The sequence below is a fragment of the Glycine max genome, chromosome 7 (assembly GCF_000004515.6).
Source record: "Glycine max cultivar Williams 82 chromosome 7, Glycine_max_v4.0, whole genome shotgun sequence".
Lineage (NCBI taxonomy): Eukaryota > Viridiplantae > Streptophyta > Magnoliopsida > Fabales > Fabaceae > Glycine > Glycine max.
In genome coordinates, this window is record NC_038243.2 from 3,802,354 (window position 1) to 3,829,055 (window position 26,702).

Here is a 26,702-nt window from a genome sequence, read left to right on the forward strand (position 1 = left end):
GTAGAAGATTAGTATGTGATATAAAATGATCATTGATTTGATATCAAAGACATATTTTAGTAGAGGTAACAACATATGCTTCTCGATTCTACGCAAATTATAAACTATTCGATGCCGATTGTAAATTATAGCAAACTAAGCTAAAAAAATTCAAATTCAATTCAGGTCTCTAAAACCTAATCCAAACTTAGTGAAACCTTGCTTTTTCATACTTTTTGCGGGAATTTGCTCGTTAAGTCCAGATAGGACTATGATTAAGTCAAGTTGAAAAGGTTTATATTTTATTTAGACTCAAAATTTAAAATCTAAGTCCTACATTTTATGAGGTTAGAGTAGACTTGGTAACCTAACCCATTTTATTGCCTCTAATTTTAGAGGATTCTCTTAGTGTGAAAAAAATAATTCTAGTGGAAAGTCATTCAAATTAGATAGGGTTGGTCTTCAATGAAAATTAATGACAATGTCAAACTCTCAATGATGTTTTAACTCATGATTTGAGTGTATTTCACTCATGAGCCATGAACAATCACATGAGAAAACATGACACTATACTTTAATCTAAAACATTAAAATTCAAATTTTTGAATCTTTTTCTCACTTATATGGTGCTCCACTTTTTCACTTCTACTCGATGTGGAACTTCACCTCATATTTATACTCTAACATTTAGAGTCTGGTCCATTTGGTAGAGATCTGAAGGTAATGAATCTGTTGACCATTTGACGTAATTGGGTGCCATGCACTGTGAAACTCTATCTCTGAGCATATCCTTCGTGAGGATACCATGAGAGTGGCTATCTCACGTTTGTAATTTTCCCCCTTTCTGTTCTTGACTTATATTTTTGCTTCAATACTAAAAAAAAATATCTATAGACACGGCTCAATAGTATGTTCTCTATATATTAACCGATTTCTCTTATTTTAAGAAAACCAAAAAACATCATTTGCTTTCAAAAGTAATTGTAGACTCGTGAATATTGCTCGGTTCGCAATATGAGTTTGTGGGAGATTATTATCCCTTGATAACACATTGTTGGAAAAGGACACAAAATTTTAAATGTGAATAAATTTTGGATCGTGAATTATTTTATAATTGGTTTAAAAAATCAAAACTTGTAAAAATATTTTAAAATTCTACCAGAAAATTCAAATGTCCTAATTATATTTGTTAAAAGAAGTAATAATTGTACAACACCTATACTTTTCATATTCCTCCCAAACATCAAACAAGGAATATGCAATTAAGTTAGATACTTTAAAAAATTTCGTTCACAATAATTTTATTCTACTCGAACTTGACTCATTAATATAACATAATTCATAATCATAATATATACGTGCAGAAATATAAAATAAGTTTAATTACAATTAAAATTTTTAAGAACTATAAATTTATAAGGTGATGTGCGTGTCTAAAATGTCAGTTTCATTCCAGTGTCAAAGTCCCTGTGTTCACATCAATGCATGATTTAAATGGTACCTAATTAAGCAGATAAAGATTCCATAGACTTAATTCGAATTGAAGTAGAGTTGAATTATTCTAATTAGAACAAAATGACAATGATGAAAACCTAAGATATTTTAAAAAATTATCGAGGGGAGCCACCTCGTTGAAAAAGTAGCTCCGGCCCACTGCTTGGTCCTCTTGATTTGTTTCCCTTGCTCTTCCAAATTCATCTTTCTTTTTTCATTTTCATCATACACCTCTTAAACACAGACCACTCATTTCTCATTTTGGTGCTCTAAAATCTTAATATAGGATTTTTTTTAGCAACATAAGATTTTTTCATATTTGATAAAAGAAAATAAAAATATTTCATAACCATACAAGATTTTTAGCATGTGGATCAGAATTGTTTCAACTTAATAAGCCGTAAATATAAAATTACAATAAATACTCGGATGGAGAATTATGTTGCCTGTAAATCTATAATGGTTCTACTAAACTCAAAGTTATCTTTGCTTTGTGAGTCATAATTAACTTCCTTCCATTTATCAGATAATATAAGATTCTGAATTTCTGATGTGAAACTATATGGGCAGATTGAAAAGAAAAGTATATAAGAAAAGCATCACCACGCACTGTCAATTTGTACAACTTGCATGAAAAATGTGCTGAAGACAGCACATGTCCTATTTGATTCACCAATTACTGCATATTCTTGTGCTATTATTCCTTTCTGATACATATTAGCACTGCATGTAACTGTTAAAGCCTTTGAGAGTGACAAAAGCCTGATTGGTTTGGAATGAGTTAAAGCCATTTATTGTAGTTTAAATCCTCTTGTAGATGAAGAGCACCTTTAGCTAAATGATTGATTTCTTCTCCTTTAACAATCTGAAGCCAACTTTGTTGTTGTTGAAGATTCATGATTTCAACATCCCTGAATCAGAAAATTAAATTCCCTGTAGTTAATTAGATAAGTATACAAAGCACTAATTTGGATTTGAATACTTTTTCTCTCTTTTTTAAGTTGAGGGGATGGTCTTGGACCATCAGGGTCTAATCAATCTCCAAGTAACATATAACATAATTAAGTGTTATTAATTTCTTTTAAATGAAAATTTATGTTTAAATGTAACTTAAGATTGGTCAAAACTATAGACACGTGGTCTGGGATTGTCTAAAGTAATTTCTAAGTGTGGGAGTTAAGTGGTTGGATAAGATTCTCTACCTTGGGTGTTGAGTTGGACTAGGAATTCGGTGATAACGAGGCCCTTCATCGTACCCTTCACAAATTATTTCTCCACTTTCATCTTCATAGCAAATTATGCCCTGAGATTGGTCCTCATAGATCTGTTTAGGAGCAAAATAGACATCAATTAACACAGTACTCAGTCTAATTTGTGTTTATCAATTAACCATATAGGACTTGTTAAATATATGGCTTTTCATCTTAGTAAGAGTAATAATCATAAAAAAAAAGAAGCCTAGCATATAGATACAGATATACGAGTATAGTATAGAAGAAATATAATAAGATATTGACCTTGTTCTTGATGGATGATGTGATTCTCAATACTACTGGACCAACCGGTGCCGTTTTCTGTGGGACGCAGCATCGTTTGGACATCAACTCTTTGTTTGTATATTCCATAAATGAACCATATTTCTGAAGTGAGATTTGAGCTGATGAAGAATAACTGTTGACTGCCATCAATTCTAATTCTTTAAGAACATGAAGAAGGAGGATAAGAAGAAGAAAAGGAATAAAAGTGTTGATGGATGGCTTATTGATATATAATAATAGTTAATGTAATGATCACGTCACAAAATAAATTAGTTATTAACAGTGGGCATCGGTTTTGTGGCCTTGGTCATGTAATAATTTCAATTATTGATGGACCATGTCTTGTCACGATGCATTGGCATTAATATATTAGTGGATAAAGGTTGCATACGTCTTTAACAATATAATGATATATAATTGTTTAACACATTATTTTTCTACAATCTTAATATTTTTTTATTATAAATTATCACATCATATTATTTATCATATATTTCTTTTCATCCTATTTCTTAGTGTATACACGTTTCTTATGTCTTATCTTCCATTCCCGGTGAACTTCAGACCACGGGATTGGTTGGCCTTCATAGGAGAAAAAAGTTGTAGGATATTAATTTTTTTTAGATACTACTTAACCTTTCTTGGAATTCTACTGTAGGTAGTCATACAGCAAATAGTAAACTTTCATAATAGGTGTTCTCTCCACTAAAAAAAATCTTCATCCAAAAATATACGGATATTTCTATACTTGATAGTGTTCCTTCTGTTAATTGGGCATTTGCTAGCTGTATTAACGTGTCACCATATAAGGTGGCATTAATGAACTTCATATTGTTTCATTTATGATGTTTAAAAGCAATACACTATTATTTCATTTCCACATGCATCGTGTAGAGGAACTTATCATCTTATAAGTGAGACAATGTAAGAGACAAAACAACCATACAAGAATTCACCTAAAAAAATATATATATAACTAGACAAGGTTATAACTAAGATCGAAGTTCGTCGTGATTAAGGAAAATTAATTATAAAAAACAAAATGAAATTAATAAAAAGAAAGTGGGAGATATATCCACAAGTGGAAATTAGATATATAGCATACTAATCTTTTTAATTTCTTTATTATAGTTATTGTTTGATGTGAATCATTATTTTTGTCTTTAAGGAATTGGTCATTTTAGTCCTTAAAAAAAATAATTTTTTTAAGAATTCTCAACTTCAATCTATTGGTCATTTTAATCTCTAACTTAACTGGTGTTCATTGACATTAATTAACAGAGATGTTGATATGACACGTTAAGTGTCATAAGACACACATATATATAACATCATTATAATGACTCAATCTCTAAAAAAGAAGTAAACACAAACTCCTTTTTGGCGATGAAAACCCAGTCGTCACAATGAGAAGTGAAGAAGTTCCTCCTAAAAGAGAAGAGGAATTCTTAAAGAAATAATTCGGTTCCGCATGGTGATAGAGGTAATGGGCATGCAGTGACAGATCGAGGGACATATTGACACGGTTTGATGTTGATATTGATGTATTATATTAACACTTGATGTGTGTTAATTTTTTATGTCAACGATTTATTTATTTATTTTTGTTAATATGATACACATGAAATGCCTATACTAACAATTTAATTTTCATTAGACGAAGTTATACTAATGGAGGCAAATCTAACATCAATCCATTAGTGTGAGCCAAAAATTTCCATTAGTGATTATATCTTAGAATTTTTAAAAGTTATTGTAAGTATCTATTTATCAAGCTGTATCCATTTTTCGTTTTTATATTTATATATACTGGCTAAGTCATCACTTGCCAAGAGTTCTAGATAATTATTTTATTACTGGATTGTACCAAAAGATAATATGTTTCAATTTTCAAAGAAGAAATAGTCAACTTATGTAAATTTATCAAAATAAACTTAACTATTTTCACAGAGAAAAAAAAAACTTAATTTTGAAGTTAATGTGACGTTATATTTAATTTATAATAATTGTTTATGTCTTCATTAGATCATGAGAGAGTTAATTTATAATAATTGTTTATGTCTTCATCAGATCATGAGAGAGTGTAAGAGAGGAAACCCAATTTTTGTAATCAAATGCTAGGAAGCATATATATTGATATTGACCTTCTATTGTGCACTGAAGTCTGAAGTGGTTGGTTAATGGGAAAATGCAAGGCATTTAAATATTTCAGTTCTCCACATGTCATCTTAAGGTTGGAAGGGAATTTGTAGACCAACCGCAATAGCTAATGCGTACATATTGCATCCGACTCTACATTAAATACTAATTCTGACGTGTGTGATAGTGATTGTATATTTTACGTGCAAGAAATAAATGAATCAAGTTTGTGAGAAAATGGAGATTCAATTCTCTATTCCTAGAAAAGTTGAAAACAAAATATTCCTTCTATTAGTTGAGTTGAGTGTGCAATTTTCCTTTTTTAAACATTTTTTATATGTGAAACAGTGAACCATGGTTATTAATTGGCATATTGCTTCCCACAAGTGACAAGTAGGTTTTCCTTAACGATGACAAATCCTAAACCATGGGCGATGGGCCCTTAAAAGCTTTCAAATTACCTCAATTTTTAGGTGTCTGATTCCCATCCAAATCATACATCCTTATTCCTTGCAGCTAGATTTTGTGGTTTGGCACCATCTTCCTTTTTTTTTTAAAAAGTTGGCACCATAAGTTGGCACCATATTCCTTGGACCTATATAGCTTCTTAAAAAGAGTGAAATTTCTTCTTAGAAACAAACATTTTATTGATGTAAATGCTAAATAAATTTCATGCATCAATAATACTAGTATTAATATTTTTTTATGAACAAAACTAGTAGAACCACGAGGTACTTCCAATACTATTAGAAAGGACGAAAATGACATGTTGGAATTGTTACGAGAAATTCATTTAGAATTACTGTCAAGCCTAAGCTGCTAGCAGTTTTATGTCTTATAAATACATTTTAACGGAGATCTTCATAAAAAGGATTGCTCACCGAGCAGAATTTGATAGTATTAATATTATGCCATATAAATGCACTTTAACAGAGAAATAACAAAAGAGATGCTTTGAAAAAAATAGGTTAGAGTTGCTTGTAACAATGACACAAACTCGCTTAAAAAAAAATAATGACACAAACATGCAGTCAAAAAACCTGAAAAGTCACATCTGAAATGTAGAACCAAACATACTATTAGATTTTGAGTAGTTGTATCATCATTTTATATACATGGATCTGACCATTAAGAAAAGGTGTATTCAGATTCTAAATAAAATAGAAACCTACAATGTCAGCAAGAATAAAATAAAACAAAGCTCAAGGCTACCACTGAGCTTGCACCATTGTATGGTGCCCTGATAAGGATATAGGAACAACTTCAATTTTCATGGCCCATCCCATATATGCATGATACTTACAATACCAAAGTAGTTGTTCTCTCAGATTCTATCCAATATCTTCCTATTGCTCTCTAATTTCTGGCGTCAGCATGGCAATATTGTCAAAAGGACAACCATAGAGGGAAAAGATAATTACAAAGATGAGATGAAGAATATTAAACACAGAATATAGAAACACTCAAGATCATATCATCAGCTATGAAAGCAACTTTTGTTATTTTTGTTTCACTGGGTAGACTGCAGCAATGAAAGAACTTTTTACAGCACTTATCTTCATCGACAAATATAAATTCAATTTTTCATCCTTTCATTTAAATATTTTCCTCTTAAATTTGTGTCAATAGGATATGAGAAAAGTCAAATGTAAATCTTCACCACCTTGCAAAAATGTTGCTCTCATTGATTTACTAGTTACAATCAGTTAGCCGTTAGTTAGAGCAAATCTAATGCAAATGCTTATGTTAGTTCTTAAAATGAAGCAACTTGAGAATATTATTAGAACAAATGGAAGAACGGTTGCTTAACCATTAAAAAAAAATTCAAGTTAAAATGGAAGTTCATGTGAGTAAAGAAATAAAAAGGAACCTATTAATAATAGGTTAAGAACTCAAGTTAAGTTCTACTGTTGGAGTTAAAATTAGAAAATGTACTTAAAACTTATTTGACAACAACTACTAAAAAAGAGAGAAAAATCTAGATCAAGTTCTTGAATTTGAGATCCCATTCTGCTAAACCATACAAATTTTTTTATAATACATTTGTTCCATCTTGACAAGAGATTCAGAAAATTTTCTGGGCTAAATCTAGATGGGTGAAAGTGAAATAAAAAACTGTAAAAAAAAAAAAAGAGAAATAAATCACAAAATTGAAAAGAGACAGTTTGCTGATCCACTAAGCTATATATAGATGTCTGTCCAAAATAGCTGGATGGTCACATAATGCAGGAACCTAAGACAGAGATGAGCTAATCATAATAAGCATTAATTCCACCATAAAAAGAAAAAAGAAAAACAAGAAAGAAACCTCTAGGATAAAAGTTATCGCCTCCTAACCAAAAGATTGAGGATTTCCACTTTCCAGGGTTGCAGACTTGCAGTCGAAGTATCTATTTTCATCTAAAAGAGAAGTGAAAAACGAAGAGAAGTAAAAGTGCAGCATGTCACATAACATAAGTGTGTATCAACTTGTGCAAACTTGGAGGTGCATGAGAGATTAACTAAAGCTAGGCTTTACCCCAGTCAACCTTGGGGGAAAAAAATTTCAAAGATAGAAAAAGTACATATTATATTTCTGTCATCATCTGCTAAAGTAACTTCCTTAACTAAAATGATGAAAATCTACCTGCTCTATTGGATCACTTATAAGTTATAAGCATTAACATATGCAGACTAGCAGCGAGCAAGTCTAAACTAAGTTGAAATGATAATACTAGGAACCAACTCATGCAACTACACTGCCTCAAGAATTGTATTTAGTCCAAAGAATTAAGGGTAAAAATAAATACTTAATCAAAATCATATCAATGAAAGTACTTATTCTAATGTGCATAGCTAAATTACATTTCCATGAATGAGTCAAACTAAAAAAATAAATGTGAAAAGATAAAAAAAAAATATGCACAGGTAAATTACATTACCGTGACAAGTGTGACATTCTCTCCTTGTACAGAACATTTACATTGTATAATATAGGGGGAAAAAACATTATTCAGACAGGCCCATGAAGAATATAAATTGGTGACAGCATAACCAACAGTAAAAAAGAAAAAAAGTGGGATAATTCCTAGTTTCCAACAGACAAAAACACGTAAAATAAAATCTACAAAAGCAGGTAAGACAGCAAAGCAAGGACTAAGGATTGATGCTGTGGATGGTTACAGGGAAGGAGGAATCAGAGAGAGAAAGCCATTGAATTTGGAAAAGAGGGGGGGATGCAAATGCTGACACTGAACAAGTGCATGGCTGAAAAGGTTCCTGGTCCTGCTGCAATTAATTTCCAACGGATTTTCGCGGCTTATTTTTACTTTATTGAATTTTCTTTTATATATTTGTTTTACTTTATAAAATCATCTAGAGTTAAAATATTTTAATTTGCTGTTAGTAATAGATGTTAAAATGATCGATAGATATATTATATTAAATTTAATATTACACTTATATTATTTTATGGAGCTTAATTAGACTCTAAAAGATGATATAAAATTTGTCTTAAATCCATTGTTTGGTCATCTATCGTCACGCTCCAAACGGATAATTTTGAAAGGGAATTAAAAAGTTGTCTTAATCTCAGTCACCCCTAACCTGCCTATAAAGTTTTAACAATCCTTGTCATCCAAGTCAATTTTGCATGAGTTAACCTCAAAACCCAAACTCAAAGATACACTAAAGATTCAATCATACCTGTGGCAAAAATTCTGTTACATCTCAGGCTGGCCTCATTGACTTTTCACTCTTGGGTCCTGCCTGCGTACCACAATTTGTAACTCTTCTTCAAATTCAATAGGAATACCATTGACAAGAGGGAAATTGGTGTGAGATTCAAAACCATTGACATCAGCCAAATAACCAAGAGGTAATGTGACCCCACATGAGCATATATTTCCGTAAAGATCCATGATCATGGATGAAGTGGCACAAATACATCTTTTAAATGAGATGAAGAGAAGGGGTCAAGGGTGTACTTACATGTTTGCCTTGGTATTTCAAATATTTATTAGCAGCCAGAAAAATATATAGGCTATTTACCTTTATAAAACTGAAACAAATGCATCCTTTAAACTAAACATGAAAGTCTATGCTAGTTGATATTTTAAATGCAACTTTATCTTCAACATTAAATTAAACAAAGGCGACTGTCTTGGATGCCCTAAAGAATTGAAGAAGCTGTAACACTAGAAGTGAAATAACATATTCATTTGGCATGCAAACTAAGCCTATGATAGAGCTTGGTTAACCCAAGAAGTAGGAACCAGACACGACTTAGATTTAAGTCAAGTAAAAAAATTAGTGAAGTTAGTGTAATTAATAAATTAGATTAGTTAGACGAAGAGTATCGATCTGGCCATGGTTCACATTATGAGTTGTACTTTGAATTCAATTCCCTGAAATCAAAATTTGAGTTGTTTGAGTTTCATCTAATGATTCTGATTTATTGACTATAGATCAGTTTCAATTCTTACGTACGGAAATTCTTACTCTCTATGATTTTGCCCGAGAAAATAACATGCATAATTGATTGAGTGAAGGGAAGAAAAAAAAAAAAGACCTGTACGGTATCCTAGTAAAGTCGAGAGATTTCCGCCTTCATAAAATAAAAGGCAAAATTATATTTTTGGTCCTCCAATTTATCTTTAGTTTTGGATCTAATTTTGTAAAATCGTGCAATGTTAGTCTCCCAGGCCACAATTGAATGTTGACCGTTAACAATTGAATGTTGACCGTTAACAAGTGATGTTGACTATCACGTGTCACGTTCTTATTGGATGGATGATGACTATCACATGTCATATTCTGATTGGTCAATGAAAATAACAATTCATTTCATCTTTCATGGAGTTGACATACAATCAGAACATGATACGTGACAGTCATCATCCAATAAGAATGTGACACTTGACAGTCAACATCATTTGTTAACGGTCAACGTTTAATTGTGGCCTGGGGGCCAACATTACAAGATTTTACAAAATAGGGGATCAAATTTGTGAATTAAATTATTAGAGGAACAAATCCAAAACTGGAGATAAACTGGAGAATCAAATTTGTAATTTTGCCTAAAATAAAATAATGACGACTAAAATGAAAGAGAGTATCACACCTAGAGTATAAGTTGGTCGATTTGGGTTAGATTTAGTTAAATTTATAATTTAATTAAATTAAATTTAAATAGGTGGTTTAAATTGATTTTTTAAGAAAAAAATAAATAAAATCGAACTCGGTTGTCAACGGTTTGTCTATTCCTTTTTAAAATGTAATGTTTATAAGTTAACATTTTAATTAAATGAATCAAACAAAATTATTTCTTGTTAGATTTTTTATTAAAAAGAATTTTTTGTAATGTTGTCACACCTCACTTCATTCCATTGACTCTTATCCATCTGTCTATTCACAGGGGATGAAAAATTAAGCATACCATATTTGAGATAAGGAGTTTTAGTAAGCATAATGAGGATGAATTTCAAACATTTTTTTCTACCAAAACCAATGAGACATTATGAGGTTTACCCTTTGTAAATAGATTCAAAATATTTTTAGAAGCTCACCCAAAGTGACTTTAATTAATAAAACACTTGTCTCTTTGATCCTGGAGGTTAAGGATGCGTTAATGTTTATTCAATTCAGGTCAATAGGTCTATGTAATCAATAATATTTGATTTTTAAAAAATTTAAAAATATATAATATATATTATGTATAACAATAATAATAATAATAATAATAATAATAATAATAACAATGAATCAATGAACCAAGTCAATGAGTTCAGATATTAAAATCCATAACCTAATCCAAAATTCAACAGATTTAATTGATTTGATTAAGATCTAATTGAAATACAAAAATTACTCAATCAAAATTATTTGGATGGATTTAGGTCAATTTAAATTCACATGTGACCCACACACCCTTACCAACTTAATTATATGTTTCTAACTGTTCTCCTTATACTCCATAAAAAACATTAAATAAATAGTGCATACGTTTGTCAAAGCATAAAAATTATATAGTATTTTGCTTACCCAAGGAGTTATTTTTGTAAAAAAAAAATTATAACAGATTTTAAGAAAAATAGTTTTATACAAGTTGTCAGAAACAATTATTCTTTTCCATCCAAAGTAAGTGTTGTCCTATAATATTATTTTACATAAATAAAAAAACATAATATTAATAGTTTTACAAAATTATTCTTATTAAATGAATAAAAAGTATAATATTAATATGAGATCCAAAAATTAAAGTAATATGTATTAAAAATATTAATAAAAAAATAATTAATGTTACATTAAAAAAGTTGATATTAAAAAAGTTGAATCCGTGACATTTTTTTCCTCAAATAAGACAATTATTTTAGGATTTAGGAGGAAGGAAAGATATATGATAAATCAACTCTTTTTTGTAAATTTTATTTATACACATAAAATTTAAATCTAACCTTTTTAAGGAAGATTTGACACGTATCACGTAAACTAATTACCCATTTGTGGTGAAATTTTTCTTTTTTTGTCTCCTCAAGAGAACACGTATTTTCCACCAAATACATCATCTTTATTCAATCTCTCCAATTAAACTGAAATAATATCAGGTTAATTGATTGATGTTTGTTTCAAGACGCAAAGAGAATTACAATTACTCAAGACACAACAGAGAAAAATCTGTGATAGGATGATTGATGTGACAGGGATATAAAAACAAAATTTTATATAAAAAACATATTATATGAACAGTATAAGTAGTTATAAGTTATAACATATTGATATTATTCTATTTATTTTGCATTTTTCTTGTTGTTTCTTTCTTAAATTATTTCCTTTGGAGGCACAAAAGCTCACTCTTGTGTTGATGATGTACTCTTTCCATCGGTGTCCTCGAGATAGGAGGGTTTGTGAGCTGTGACACACAACACATAGTGGCATGGCCTGAAGATACAAGACACAACTGTGTTTTTGGCTCCTTGCATGTGAGTCAAGTAAGTAATTGGTGTACCTATTATTATTATAGACCCCGGTTCCAACCAAGCCTAACACACCTTTTTCCTTGTTCAGTGTTCTGTTCTGTTCCCACTGCCTCCACGGTCACTTTCCCCTGACCCACTCTTCAAACATCATATGAAACTAATGCAAAATTTGCAAATAACCGAACCACACTACTAGAGAGTAGAGAGACACTCCATTCACATTTCTCTCACATCAAATTCACTGTGCCATGCCATGGACCTCCCCAGCCACAAATTCTTTCAACCTCCATCTGCATTGGCACCACATGGGGTAAGAATCCTCCTACACTTAATAATAATAATAATAATAATGTCCTTTGAAGCCATTTCATTTCTCACTCACTTTTTTCTTCTTCTCCTTTTTGTGACTCAGGAAGCACTACTCACTGAGAGCAACATGAGCTTGTATGGGAAAAGCAAAGACGACCCTTTTGCTGATGACTTCCCTGACCCACTTTGCAAGCTCAACCTTAAAGAAACCTCTGAGTTTGTCAAGTCATTGCCTTTGCCAATGCCAAATGGCAGAGCTGAAAGCAGAGGCCATTCTGTTTCACAACAGAGGAGGCTACTAGATTCACCCTCCACACCTGGAAGACCAGTTTTCACCTTCAGCTCTGGCCTTCCAAGAAAGAGCTTCCCTTCCAAATGGGATGATGCAGAGAAATGGCTCATGAGCACTTCTTGCCATGACTCACCTGCTCACAACAACAACACTACGAAGGTTTTAGTTTCAGACTCCTCAAAGGTCACAACCAGACAACAACAATCTGATGATGATGTTGGCTTCAAGCAGCAAATGGAAGGTTTCTCGGAGAAATCAAGGGTCACAGAAGAAAGGGTTTCGTCCAAAGCTGTCCCAAACTTCCCTTGGTCTCCTTTGGACCACCACCATAACACACTCAGCGCTTTCCATGGCGTTAAAGACATTGTACTAAAAGGTGGGATATCACAGACTTAACTTCAAAATTTGACTTTATCCCCCTCCTTTTTCCTTGCCTTTATTTTTTTTCCAATTTACCCTTTTAGCCATCGTTGTCTTCCTGTTTCTTTTCCCTTTTGTCTTTTTTATATTCTTTTTTATATTGTGGGTCGGTTGAATATTAAAATTTCTTACAGTTTCATTGTATTCTGAGCTGATGAGCATGATGGTAGCTTGTGCGGATACTGTTTGCAGCTTCTGACATAACCTAGGATCATATATCTCATGTATCCAAATTAAAAGCTGAGTGCTAGCAACATACTGGTTAAATTAGAAGTGAGACTTACTAAATTTTGTAAATTTCAGTAAATTTCAGTCAATATTGTATAGAGTGTGTTCAGAAGATTTTGTTAGAGAGTAACATTTCTCAAATTGAGAAACAAATTTCCTCATCCTATTGGGGTGCATTTGAAATTGTACGGAACATAATACAAATAATGGACTACACAATTTTACTAATGTAGTGAATTGCAATGCAGATAAATTCACAGACAGCATAGAGCCAGTTTTGCCAAATTTGAGATATTTAGAACCTGCTAAAGAAGGGTTCTTGTTTAGGAACCAAGGTGATGGAGCAATGCAAGATGCTTGCACAGAAGTGGTTCAACATAGAGACATTGGGACTGAGATGACTCCACTGGGAAGTTCCACAACTTCAAGATGCCACACCCCAGTTAAGATTTCATCGCCTCCTCGGCACAACACTCCTGCAAGTAGGTCAGGGCCATTGGCCTTGGCTAGCAGTGCCTGCACTCTTGATGTTATTCAGCTTGAGGAGTGCCATTTTTCCAAGCTGCAACTAGGAACGCAGTATGATATAGTCCCTTTAAATTGGAGCTCAAGTGAGGAGGAAGAAAAGGAAATATCTAAAAGCTTGAGGCACAATGGTAGCCACAAAGCTGATTCAGACTGCATAGCTGCTGCATGGGAAGAAGAGGAGAAGACCAAGTGTTGTCTTAGGTAACTCAACCTTAATAGTTTCAGTGCATTGAATAACTATTTTCAATAACTTCTGACACATTTTCAATAACCTTAATTATCAATTTGATTCTCAAATTTTTAAAAGGTTCAATTTAATGCTCAAGTTTTTAAAGATGAAATCAATTTGGTCTTCAAATTATTTTAAATATTTTAATTTGGTCTTTAAGTTCTTAAAAATTTGAAAATCATATTGATTCATTTTTAAAAATTTGAAGGTTCAATTGATTCATTTTTAAGAATTTGAGGACTAAATTAAACCTTTTAATAATTTGGGGATCAAATTAATTTATTTTTAAGAACTTATGATCAAATTGAACCTTTTTAAAATTTGGAGACCAAATTAATAATTAAGTTTTTCAATATTATAAATAAGCTAATTAAATAAGGAGCAAGACTTTTTTAATTTTTAATAAATTTCGGCAAGTATTAGAGAGTGTTATATAGAATATTTTGTTAGTATTTCTCTTGTTTGTAGTTTTCTTCTGATATGTATGACTGGAACTGAATTGTGATTTTGAGTTCTTGCAGGTATCAGAGAGAAGAAGCAAAAATCCAAGCTTGGGTAAACCTCCAAAATGCTAAAGCAGAGGCCAGGTCAAGAAAGCTTGAGGTATTTCATTGCCATTCATAGATTATATTCTGTATAACAAATTTGTACAGTTTCTTGCACAATAAGAGAAATAGGTAGAAATGTGAAACAAAATGAGTGATATAATAAAAGAAGATAAAGAGAGAAAATACTATAAAAAGTGCGTTACCTATAATATACTTCAAAATGTTATTCTAAGCCATAGATGTAATGGCATAATATAACTAGTATAAAAATCCTATTCTAACTTCTAAGTCATAATAGCTGTAATAGCCGTAATTGTTGAATGTTAATCCAAATGACAGTTGTTTAATCCCTACTCATAAATTAAATATTCAATATCAGGACAAGTTAATCTCAATCTCGAGATTAATTCCACTTAAAAGATTTTTTTGGAGTCAAGTAATTTTTTTAGTTTGTATCTCTAAAATCTAAAACAATATTTTTAGATTTATACTAATAATCATATGAAATTGGTTAAAGGAATGTTAAAAAAAAAGAGTTACTGAAACTAAAATTAACTTATTTTACAAAGACCAAGAATGATAATTTCAAATTTTAAGGAAATGAAAACTAAATAAAAATATTTTAGAGACTAAAGTTAAAACTTGTTCATTTTACAATACCAAAACATATAGTATAATCTAATTTTTTTTTTAATTTTAATATTTTAACATGTAAAGGCTGTTTTGCCGCTGGTTGTATGTCCGGCCCTCCATTTGCTTGGTACTTGACTAGTTGCTTTTGAGTTTTGGCATTGAAATTTGAAATATTAATTATTTGTAAAGTACAAGATATCCATTACTGGAACTTTACACTTTTGGAAGCATTTTGAACTGTTTGTAAGACCATATTACTGTGTAATGCACATGGTGTAGCCTGTTGTCCTAAGCACATACTAGTAGAAACCCATCTCTATCCTCACTATGTAATACTAACAGGTTTTATGCATTAGCTCCTGCTATCAACTTTTGACCACAATTGAATGCATTGCCTTTGCCTGGCATGTTGATGACCTATACCTCGAGCCACCCCCAACTCATGCACACATTTTATTATTATTTTCTTGACCAGTCCACGGTCCAAGTCTGAGTCTTCCTCCAATCAAATACATCTCCATGTTCATGCTTCACTCTTAATTAAGAAAAAATAATCATCAAACTCTTAATTAAAAAAATGAAACCCAGAAGCAATAATGTTCGTAATACTACTTATTATATTAGGGAGCACATGTGAACATTACATTTAGAAATTCGTGAGAAATTTGGGGTATTATGAGTTGGTTAGTGTTATGTCAACTTGAAAATATAAAATTTATAGTAGTAATTATCTCGCAATATAAGTATGTCATGTGTAATATTTGGACATTTTTAAAACAAGAAAAGAATAGCTATTAAGTTCTGAATGTTTATGGTAATATTCTGTGAGGTACATATGTAAAAAATGTTATTCTTTTTCCTTTGTTACTATGATTATGATTATTATAATTTGGTTTGAGCACCAATCTTCACCTTGCTTTGATTCCATTATTATTTGGAGGATTGATGAGTTTTTCTCGTGTGAATGTCTTGTCTGGGTTGTCAACAAAGGCTAGGAACGTACTTTTGTGACATAGTACTTGGTTAAGAACTTGGACAGCTGGACAATGGAGATAGATAGGGAATCAATATACTACTATTCTAAATATAGACCATAATAATAAAAACAATTTCCAAAGTTGAATACTTCTAGGCATATTGTCTTTTTCAACATTCTATTGTTAATAAATTGTTTCTATGTTCTAAAAAAGCATTGAAATCAAAACATGAATATGTTAAATACTGTAGTACTGTTACAGATTACCAAGCGAGTTTTCAACTTCAAAGTTCAAAACCATGTCATTGAAACTAAGCATGTTTTGTTGAAAATATTGCTTAGGTGAAAATACAGAAGATGAAGTCAAGCCTAGAAGAAAAGTTGATGAAGAGGATGTCAGTGGTTCACAGGAAAGCTGAAGAGTGGAGAGCAGAAGCTAGACAACAACATTTGGAGCAAATCCACAAGGCCACTGAACAAGCTCAAAAGATGATTCATAAACATAACTCACAATTTTCAAGGCCCAGTTCATGTGGTTGCTTCCCTTGCAATAACAACCATCATTAAATATATAGTTTTGTTAGGAGTGTCAAAAGAGACTTGTTAAGGATTTAAGGATAAAGAATATTTAATAAAAGCAAAATTTTAATATATTAAAATTTTAAATTGCTTTATTTTTTATTTAGTGCTATCTCTAGTTCTTTATATAAAAATAAATAAATAAGTATATGTTTTTTCTTAATTATAAGAAACTAAATAATTTTTAAATATTAATTATTATTCTTTATCTCTTAATTTATTATGAAGTCTATTAATGAAAAAATTGTTCATTATTCATGCAAGTAACGTATTCACTAGTCTATTAACACTTTAAATCATACTCAATTGTTTAAAAAAAAAAATCCCTTAAACCTGGAGCGAGTGTGTGTGTTCGCTTAACACTTGCCCAACATATCTTGAGCCTCCAATTCCATATACAGTATAAACCTGGAATATTTCATATCCTTTATAATATTTTCAAAATCAGAAATTCAGAGCCACTTAGATAAGTCCAAGCAAGGTACACAGCATATCTAACTCATGGGACTACACAATAGCTCCGAAACCTGAAAATTACAAAGGGAAAGGTGATGTGGATATGTTGTTTTTCCACTTGTTCTGATGCTTGTGTCGTTTTGTATTTGGATTATTAGTTTAGATTAGGAGGTCGAAAAATACAAAGTTGACAAGCAAATAATAACAAAGTAAAGGGTATCCCTCCCTTTCAGATATCTCCCATCATGAGGTTACGTGAACAGAGTGATTTGCTGCGTATAGTAAACTAGATCCTGTCTCTAATGGGACACAGGGATCACATATTCCAACCCTTTAAATTTAATCTTTTTAATATATTTTTTTGTCCCTCAAAGTTAGAATACTGTTGTTTTTTTTTTTTCAATTTTGAAAAATATTTTTTTAATCCTTTCGCTCAAAAAACAGTCAGAAAGGATTAACATGATATTTTTTAAAAATTAAGAGACCGAACAAATAAATTTAAATTTGAGGGAAAAAAACAGAAGTAATACTTTTTCTCTTTCTTTGCTTTTCTCTTGTAATAGGAAAAAAAAAACAGTAAAACTGACGACTTTTCGCACTTCCCTTCTTTCAACCTCATATCTCCCAAGCCTATTCTTTGTTTAGTAAAACTGACGTGAAGTTTAAACATAAATAACGTGTTGAAAGAAGTATGTTATGGGTATTCTAATACGAAGTTTATTCGATTAAAAAGAGATTTATATAGGACCTAATACAAGTATAAGAATGGAGAAAATCAAATATCCTTTCAAGTCTTGCATATTCAAAATGCAACTATAAGGAGTTGACAAATTTATTCCTGAAAACAAAAGAGACTATTTTCTCTAACTACAAAATCCATCCTCATCAAATATCAATTGGGTACCCTTAAATTGACGGATAAAATTCAAGTAGGACTTAGTCACGGAACTCATCCATGAATTTTTCATGGAACTCAGTCAAGCGGGTGACGATGGCCGGAATCTTTTCTTCTGGAGGCAATATGGTGCACCTAAAATGCCATGTGCCAGGAACCTTGCAAGACACAACAACAATTTAGCAATACAATCAGTTTATAATTATCAAAAGGATGGAAAATGAAATCATTAATTTTGTTGGTCTATATCAGTAAATGAATTTATGTCATATGCTAAATTAAAGAGAAGTGTTTTACAAAAAGAATAAGTACATAAACTAACCTGTCCAAAACCAGAACCAGGAACAACAACGACTCCTGTGGCATTAAGCAAGCGTTTGCAATAGAAGTTATCAGGTGTTGCATTTGCAGCCTCTGCAGCTTTGATAGCCTTTTCGGACAGGCGAATTTGGGGGAACAGGTACATTGCCCCTTCTGCTTTGTTGCATGTTACACCCTCTAATTTGTTGAATGCATCTTCTAGTGTCTGTTCAGAATAAATCACAAAAGAAAGCAAAAAAAAATTGGTAAATATTTTAGGGGCCATGGTGGTCAGTTCATAGTGTAAGAGAATCTCTTCAAAACGAACTCTGGTGAAGTGGAAATCCAAACTTCCATTGCGGCAAAGAGGAAATGCACCTTAGAAATTCTAAAATATTACTCTTGAATCAAAGTTAAAATGTTGGGTGCTTTTACCATCTCAAATTATTTCCTAGGTAAACTAACCTTTGCACGCCTGGCAAGGGACGCCAAAATATTCTCCTTCTCAGCCATGAATGAGTCATAGGACTCATCTCCAACCTGCAGACATCCATTGAATACATTGAATATCAAACTAGTAATGGAATGACAGAAATGGTGAAATTTTATACCAAACCACATTTCCTTATTGTGAACAAGGAATTCTGTTTAAAATAATTTAATAACACTGTTAATTATTAGAGATTCCAATGGGGGTTACCCTAATTACATGCCTTCTTATTTCAGATGGGATTCTAGGTGTATTTTGGCTTAAAATGCCAAAGGCATGGAATAAAGAAAGCTCCAACAGGAGTGGCGCATATCACTCTAGAGTAAATGCATAGTTGTCATTGACCAATACAAAGTTACTGTTCTTGAAAGGCAATGCTTCAAGTATAATTCCTTCCAATTAACCATGTACACTCTTTTATAGTGCAAGAGTGCTGCTGATATTTTAATTCTAGGTTGGCACTCTAACCAATCATGGTAAGAATTATGTTCAATGCTCTTTTAACTATTCAAACAAAAGAATTATTAATTTATTACCCAAAAGGAAATTTTACTTAAAGATGCAAGGAGTTAACCTTGGGTGGACTCATGACCAAGCTTGCAAGAATTTGACCAGAGATATTAGAGCAAAGGTTGACAGATGCCACTTTATATATTTGTTCCCTCACTTCTGCAGAAAACCCAGTCACCTCCATATAACCTCCTCGTTTCCCACACTCCCCGTGATAGCCTGAGGACAAAGAAAAAGGCATCTTCCATCAATATGGATTATAAATTAGCATAAAAGTCTAGTCTCTCTTGTTATAATTAATTAATTCTGGTACCAACTTACCTTTGGAGACTGATTGAAAAGATACTAAGGTGATATCATTCTCACCATATCCCATGGACCGAGACACCTTCTTGAAAGAGTGAAATTTCTTCTCAGGAACATAAACATTTTCTTGATATACCTTCAAAATAAATTCCACCCATCAATAGTATATTACACTTATAATAGAATCATCCCATATATGCTTCAACAAAACAGTAGTTTCCAATATATATTTTAACATCATAAAAAAATTCGGATAGGATCTAATAATTGTCGTCATATCCAAGGTGCATGAATTACAACATATTTAAAATCAATTTAATTGAATATCTAAGATTTTGAAGAATAGTCCATTTACCTCATCAGCTAAAAGAACCAAACCTTCTTGCTTGCAAAACTCTACTATATCTCGCTGATTTGCCTCACCAAGAACCTGGAGGCATGACAGAAAATTCAAGTTATCAAATTTAATCAACAAAGCTTCATGAATTCTAAGCAGTAAGCATCCTCCTATATTAAGAGTACAGCTTAATTAAACGCTTAAATAAGCTTTCATCACATGAGATTATAACATACATAAAATTGACCATAAAACTCAGAAATAAACTAAAAAGAATTGGAAAAAAAAACTAAAAGGAGCTTATATAGGAGTCATAAGTCATTTTCATTAACCCAATTAAGCTCCACATAAGCTCTTTGAAACATCCCCTAAAACTACATAATTCCTTGCCGCTCACCTGCCCCGTTGGATTGCCAGGATTTATAACAACTAAAGCCCTAACATTGATGCCCTTAGACTTGGCAGCCTCCAATTGCTTCTTGAGTTCAGGTATTTCCAACCCCCAGCCAGTTGCTTCATCTAGATAATAAGGTACCTTTAGAAAAAAAGATATTGAAGTTAAGCTGATAATCCAACCAAAACATTATAACAAGATAGTTCGCATTCAAAGTTTCATGTCAATCATGCACATATACATAGACCATTTCTCTTATTTGTCCTTTCAAAGATGGCACATAACCTATAAAATCATCAAAACAGGGTGCATCTATATAGTGACCAAATTAAATTATGCATTATGCAACTGTATGGAGAAAACATTACCAGGCAGCCACCATGGAGGGCAATTGAGGCTGAGTACAGAGGGTACTGTGGAATGGGACACAGAATACCATCATTTTCTGATCTAATGAGTAATTGCATCATATTATGGACCTGAAAACATAGAAATGATGGCCTTTAAATTCAAATTTTAAATGAAACAAAGTCTACACCATCATCTTTAAAACCAAATAGGAAATATCAAAGGTAGAGTAGAGACATACAGCAGGGCTTGCACCATCAGTCATGAAAATGTCATCAGGATTGGCAGGAAAACCATCACGCTCTTCAATTCCAGCAGCTATTGTATCACGCAAGCCCTTGACACCCTGACATGGAAATAAGAATAATTTCATGGCCCTGCCTGTGAATAGCAATGAAATAAGCCAAAATTTGATAACCCAATTAATACCTGACTATGGCTATAGGCACCAGTTGCTCTCCCAGGAATCTGATCCACAATCTGCCATGCTCGCTGTATTGCATCAGTACTGCAATATGCCAAAGGACAATTTATATCAAATCATCAGTAACGGAAGCAACTTTTATTTTGTTCCACGGGATAGACTACGGCATTGCAAAACTGAATTAAAGATATCAATTTGCATTTTTTTACACATTCAAATTCAATTTGCATCCTTTCATTTAATATTCTCATCTTAATTCTATGCACATAAGTTGAGGGAAATCTATTATACATTATTAATCAAATAGAAAACAATGCTCCTAAACCATTTTCATAGTCTAATTATTTGTTCCATCAAGAAAATCTTAAAGACAGTTTGCCATTTCACTATGACTATTTATCTAGATGCTGCAACTTAATTTTTTTATTTTTTTATCCTGGTACCTGAACAAACCCTGTGTTTCACTTTTGTCCAATATAGCTGGATGGTCACATAATGCAAGAACCTGGCACAGATAAGATAGTCAGAAAATGCATTGCTTAATTTGAAATTTGCTGCATTCACTGAACAGAATTATAAAAGGCAAACCTCTCGGAAAAAAGTTATTGGCTGCTGGCCCAGAGACTGAGGATTTCCAATGTTGCAGTAAAGTATCTATTTTCAGATAATAGAAAAGTGAGGGGAAAAAACAAAACAAAACAGAATAACAGCTTCATGAAGAGGAGGGGTGGTCAAAATGGAAAAGAGCAAAAGTGCATGTTATATTTATCTTTTTTTTATAAAACTAATTAAAATCTATCCAGCAGAATTGGTTCATTTAATTGATCAAATTTTCCAACAAACCCCGAAGGAAGATTACCCATTCCAATTACAAACTGTCTTGTGAATAAGGAGATGCAGAATTGCAGCATGTCAAGCTAAGTTGAAATGTTAATACTATAATAGCTAGCTCATACAACTACACTTATACCAATTTATATTGCATCAAATAAATGCATTTGATCCATAGAGTTAAGGATATAAACAAGGAATCATAGAAGAAGACCCTTGGCACAACGGTTGGAGTTGTCACTGTGTGACGGGATCTTCACATGTTCAAGTTGTGGAATCAACCTATTACAAGTACAAGGCAATCTACTAAATACCCACACAGTGGGTTCAAGTTCAACCCTTACATGAACACCATGCACATATTAGGAGATTTCTAGTTAAAATCCTGACCCTGAGAGTTAAAATCCCAACTAGTTGCACTCAAAAAGATATGAAGATGAAAAAGAAAAGTACCTCATCAAATGGGTGAGAACCTGGATTGGCCTGTAAATCCTTTTGCAAATTCTGCAACATGAAGCCATTGTAAGCCGAGAGTATTATAACAATTGCCCATAGAAAATTCTTAAGTGATCAATTTCAAGTTATATTCCAGTAAAAGCCATACTGTTAATTTAGTGCCAGAAGAGCACTGTGAACTTAGTTTAACAGATTAACATATTTTGTCAATGTTAAAGTATAAAACGTCTATCTTGGAATAAACCAAGACAAGAATACTTGGTTCGATGAATGACATTCTAATATGCACAGCCAAATCACGGTACCTGGGCAAGTGTGACAACCTCTCCTCTAACAGCATACTCACATTTCAGAACCTAGACAACAAAAAACATTAGTTTCAAATCAGCAAATAAAGTATTAAAATTGGTGACATCATATCCAACTACTAGTGGGAAGGTATTCTGGCAAACAATCACACTTTATAAATAAAATAAAGCACTGTTAATAAGAAAAATCCATTAAATAACATAAACCAATCCAACTATGTTAAATTAGCCTGAATTGGAAGTATGATCATAATAAGACATATCTCTTTTTCTACTATTTTACTCCACCAATTCCAGGGTTGAACACAATTAAGAAGCAAAAGATACTCAATTGAGCATACAATAGTAGAAAAATGAGCTATTACTCGGTCATCAGTTACACACTCACACCACTAGACAGAAAACAGCATAGAAAAAAGATCAGAGTCAAACATGACTCACAGATCAACAATAATAAAAATTAGCAATCCTTGCAGACCAAAAAAAGAAATAATTTCATCAAAGGTCGATCCTTTGACAAATAAACACGTTACACATCATGCACAAACTAAAAGAGAAGAAACCAAAGCAAAACCATACACATCAATTCAACATCACACATGCCCAGATTAAAAAAAAAAAGCCTTCAAAGCTTGCAACTTTAGCACGGCCAGAAGTAAAAAACCAAAAAACAACAATCCGGGTGGGTCTGAAAAAGAGAATTGAAGGCAACACAAACCTTGGGGTTGATGTTTTGAGCGGTGACAGGGAAAGGGGAATCAGAAGCCATGGAGAAAGGAGTAGAGGACAAGAAACGAGAGCGAGAAAATGGGGAGAGGGATGAAACAGAAGAAGAATAAGGAAAGGGATGGTGATTATGATGGTGACGGTGACGCAGAAGAAGGAGTGAACGGTTGAAAAGGTGCCTGAATCTGTCTGCAGCATATTTCCGCATTGTGAGGGTTATATATAAAGAGAGATTTGATGATTGTGTGAGATGCGATGTCGAAAACAGACACACAGGGCGCGTGCGTGTATCTAGAAAGAAACAATATATGACTTATACTATGTGTCGTGTGCTTGGAGAACTTTCCACACCTCTAAATTACGAGCCGCCCACTGAATGAGAAAACTTCATGCTTCAATGCACCAGCATCAGAAGATATATATATATACTCTTACTCATTACACCAACCATCCCTTTTTCTTTATTTTTATTCTATTAAAAAAATGTTTAAATCACAATTATCTTTCACCATAACCAATCTTATTCTGATCACTAAGGTAGATAATTACTGTAAAGTTACCTTTCACTGTTTAACATCATCACATATCCTCAAAACTACTAATTAAACTAAACCAATCTCCTATTGATTGATTCAGACACTGCATACACTTAAATTTATCTTGATCATGCTAACATTACTTGTTAATAAATGAATAAATTAAAACTTTTCACTGAAAATTATATTAAAATTGCATTGAAACTCGTATAGAGTACACTCCAATAAAAAAAAATAAGCCTATTTTTAATTTCTTAACCAACTTCTTTTAAGACATTAAAAGACATTTATAAGCATTTGTCATTTTTTTATTCTAATATCATGTCTTAAAAATGTCGATTTTGTTTATCACAATATAAAAGTTAGTTTGTTAACACATGTCATTAGTATACTTATTAATATGTTTATTATTTAGTCCATAATACAATATTATTCTAAGTTAACTAATGATTTTAAATTCAACTCTTAATATATAATTATTATTCATAATAATTTTTTTTACTGTATAATAATTTTATTCAACTTTAACCAAATTAACTTTCGTAGAATACCTATAATTTATACTAGAAGTATTCGTCATGTTTTCTTTATAGTTTTGTTAAAGATTTACTAAAAAAATGTTGCAGTGTAATGTAGATATAAGTTACCTTTTTCAGACTAATCAAATTAGTGATGATATAAATTATTCTTTTTAAAAATAAACTAAATTAATTAAAATACAATTTAACCTTTTTAATACTAATCGCTATCATATAAATTATATTTTTAATTAAAATTGAATTAATCACAAATGTAAGTTTTTTTTAAAAAAATCTATTATGATACTAATTTGCATCATACTTAAATCGATTACAATTAAAAACGATAACTTGTCATCAATAAATCCAATTTTAATTAGAAATATAATTTATATCATAATTAATTCTATTATTATGAAAGAAGGTATCATGTGTTATTATTTGTATCATAATCAAATAATTAAAAATATATATATAACAGAATTACGATTATGATTATCTTCATCAAAATTAGCTTATAATTAAAAGTTAATTTATTAAATTGTAATTGTTTAGTAAAACTAATTCTTGAAATAGTTCAAAAATGTAAAATGATAAATAAATAATAAAATTATGATTTATTTATAAAAAAATAATAAATAATTTGAATAAATTTATTAAGGATAAAAAAGAAGAAAATATAAAAAAATAGAAGATAAAAGCTAGTCTTTTAAAAAATATTATTTCAAGTAGTATTTCAAAAAACATTATAAATTACTAATAAATTTATAAAAAGTTATTATTTATTAAATAATTAAACAAATTTTTTAATTAATAAAAAAATAAAAATCAACTAAACTGTCTTATCAAACATAGTCTATATTTATATATAAACTTAGATACACAAACCAAATCATGAAATCACAATTAATTATATTACTATATAACATGTGTCATTATTATTATAATTTGTATCATAATTAAATCAGTTATTATTTAAATGATAAATTATATATTAATAAATAATTATAAAAAATAATATGTAACAAAAATACAAAATCACAATTATATTGGTATGTAAATCTAAATACACAGTAGAACTACGATTCTACTTACTTAAAATTTAATAATATTCAATAACAGTGTAGTAGAATTACACATAAATGTATTGATATGATACTATATTAGAGTCACATATTATTATTTTCATTAAATATTAAATATTAACTTAAGGAATAGATAAAAATGGTAAAATTAAAATAATGAAAGATTAATTTTTCAAAAATAATTATGAGATCAAAATTGTGAAATAATGATATTAAAGAGATTAAAAAAAGTAATCAAGTATAAAATTAAGTTTTATTTTTTAATGACATATTTATAAGGAAGGAAAGAAAACAGAAATAAATATGAATAATGGTATTTTTTTTGTTTGACTAAAGGAAAAAGTATAAAAAAATATATTTTTTTATTTAATTTAAGTTTAATTTTTTTCTCTTTTTATATAAATTTTAAACTTTACTGTGTGAGATAAGAATGTTTTTAAAAAATATATTTCACTAAACTTTTCTTCTCAGGTATATGAAAAGGCAAAAGTGTACATTGTTTTTATTTTGGATTTTGAATTTGTTCTTTTGGTACAGTGGCTGCTTTTGACAGAGTTAACTTCTACTGTTTTTTGTGTGTCAATGAGCTGAATGGATACCAGCAAATGGTGCCGCTGGTTCTATAATTTACATTTGTCAAATAATATGATATATTAACAGTTTTCCACCCGTGTGGCACTGTGAAATAGTATAATTCATCTGACTTCCCTACAGCATCTTTATTGGAATAATTTTATTTATTTAATCTTATTCCAGTTAAGTAAGCTACATTGTATTTCACCACATTTGAATTATTGTCACTTTAATTCTTGTGGATCTTCACAATTTCTCCTTACAAAATGTATTTTTGTGATTAAGAGAGGAGAGAAATTATAAATTATCTTTGACATTGATTTTTATTTAATCTCGGACTTTTTGATGAGATAGAACATAG

At 31.1% G+C, this 26,702-nt stretch overlaps 3 protein-coding genes across 3 annotated transcripts; 1 reads left to right on the top strand and 2 right to left on the bottom strand.

Annotated features, from left to right (window-relative positions):
- Positions 1–1,844: 1,844 nt before the first annotated feature.
- Positions 1,845–3,348, bottom strand: LOC100306604 (uncharacterized). The gene is made up of 3 exons (NM_001250474.2): positions 2,991–3,348; positions 2,676–2,797; positions 1,845–2,384 (listed from the first exon to the last, which is right to left on the bottom strand). The coding sequence occupies exons 1-3, from the start codon at positions 3,156–3,158 to the stop codon at positions 2,255–2,257; spliced, it is 420 nt and encodes a 139-aa protein (NP_001237403.1). The 5' UTR covers positions 3,159–3,348; the 3' UTR covers positions 1,845–2,254.
- Positions 3,349–12,031: 8,683 nt separating this feature from the next.
- On the top strand, positions 12,032–16,943 carry LOC100819894 (uncharacterized). The gene is made up of 5 exons (XM_003529810.5): positions 12,032–12,416; positions 12,519–13,083; positions 13,604–14,084; positions 14,634–14,715; positions 16,612–16,943. The coding sequence occupies exons 1-5, from the start codon at positions 12,360–12,362 to the stop codon at positions 16,834–16,836; spliced, it is 1,410 nt and encodes a 469-aa protein (XP_003529858.1). The 5' UTR covers positions 12,032–12,359; the 3' UTR covers positions 16,837–16,943.
- Positions 16,944–18,070: 1,127 nt separating this feature from the next.
- Positions 18,071–24,021, bottom strand: LOC100776235 (alanine aminotransferase 2). The gene is made up of 15 exons (XM_003528688.5): positions 23,622–24,021; positions 22,901–22,951; positions 22,593–22,643; positions 21,897–21,962; positions 21,752–21,813; positions 21,314–21,392; positions 21,126–21,230; positions 20,905–21,015; positions 20,540–20,677; positions 20,161–20,235; positions 19,821–19,941; positions 19,564–19,718; positions 18,965–19,039; positions 18,522–18,725; positions 18,071–18,357 (listed from the first exon to the last, which is right to left on the bottom strand). Exons 1-15 carry the CDS (start codon positions 23,835–23,837, stop codon positions 18,241–18,243), a joined length of 1,626 nt encoding a protein of 541 aa, XP_003528736.1. The 5' UTR covers positions 23,838–24,021; the 3' UTR covers positions 18,071–18,240.
- Positions 24,022–26,702: the final 2,681 nt, after the last annotated feature.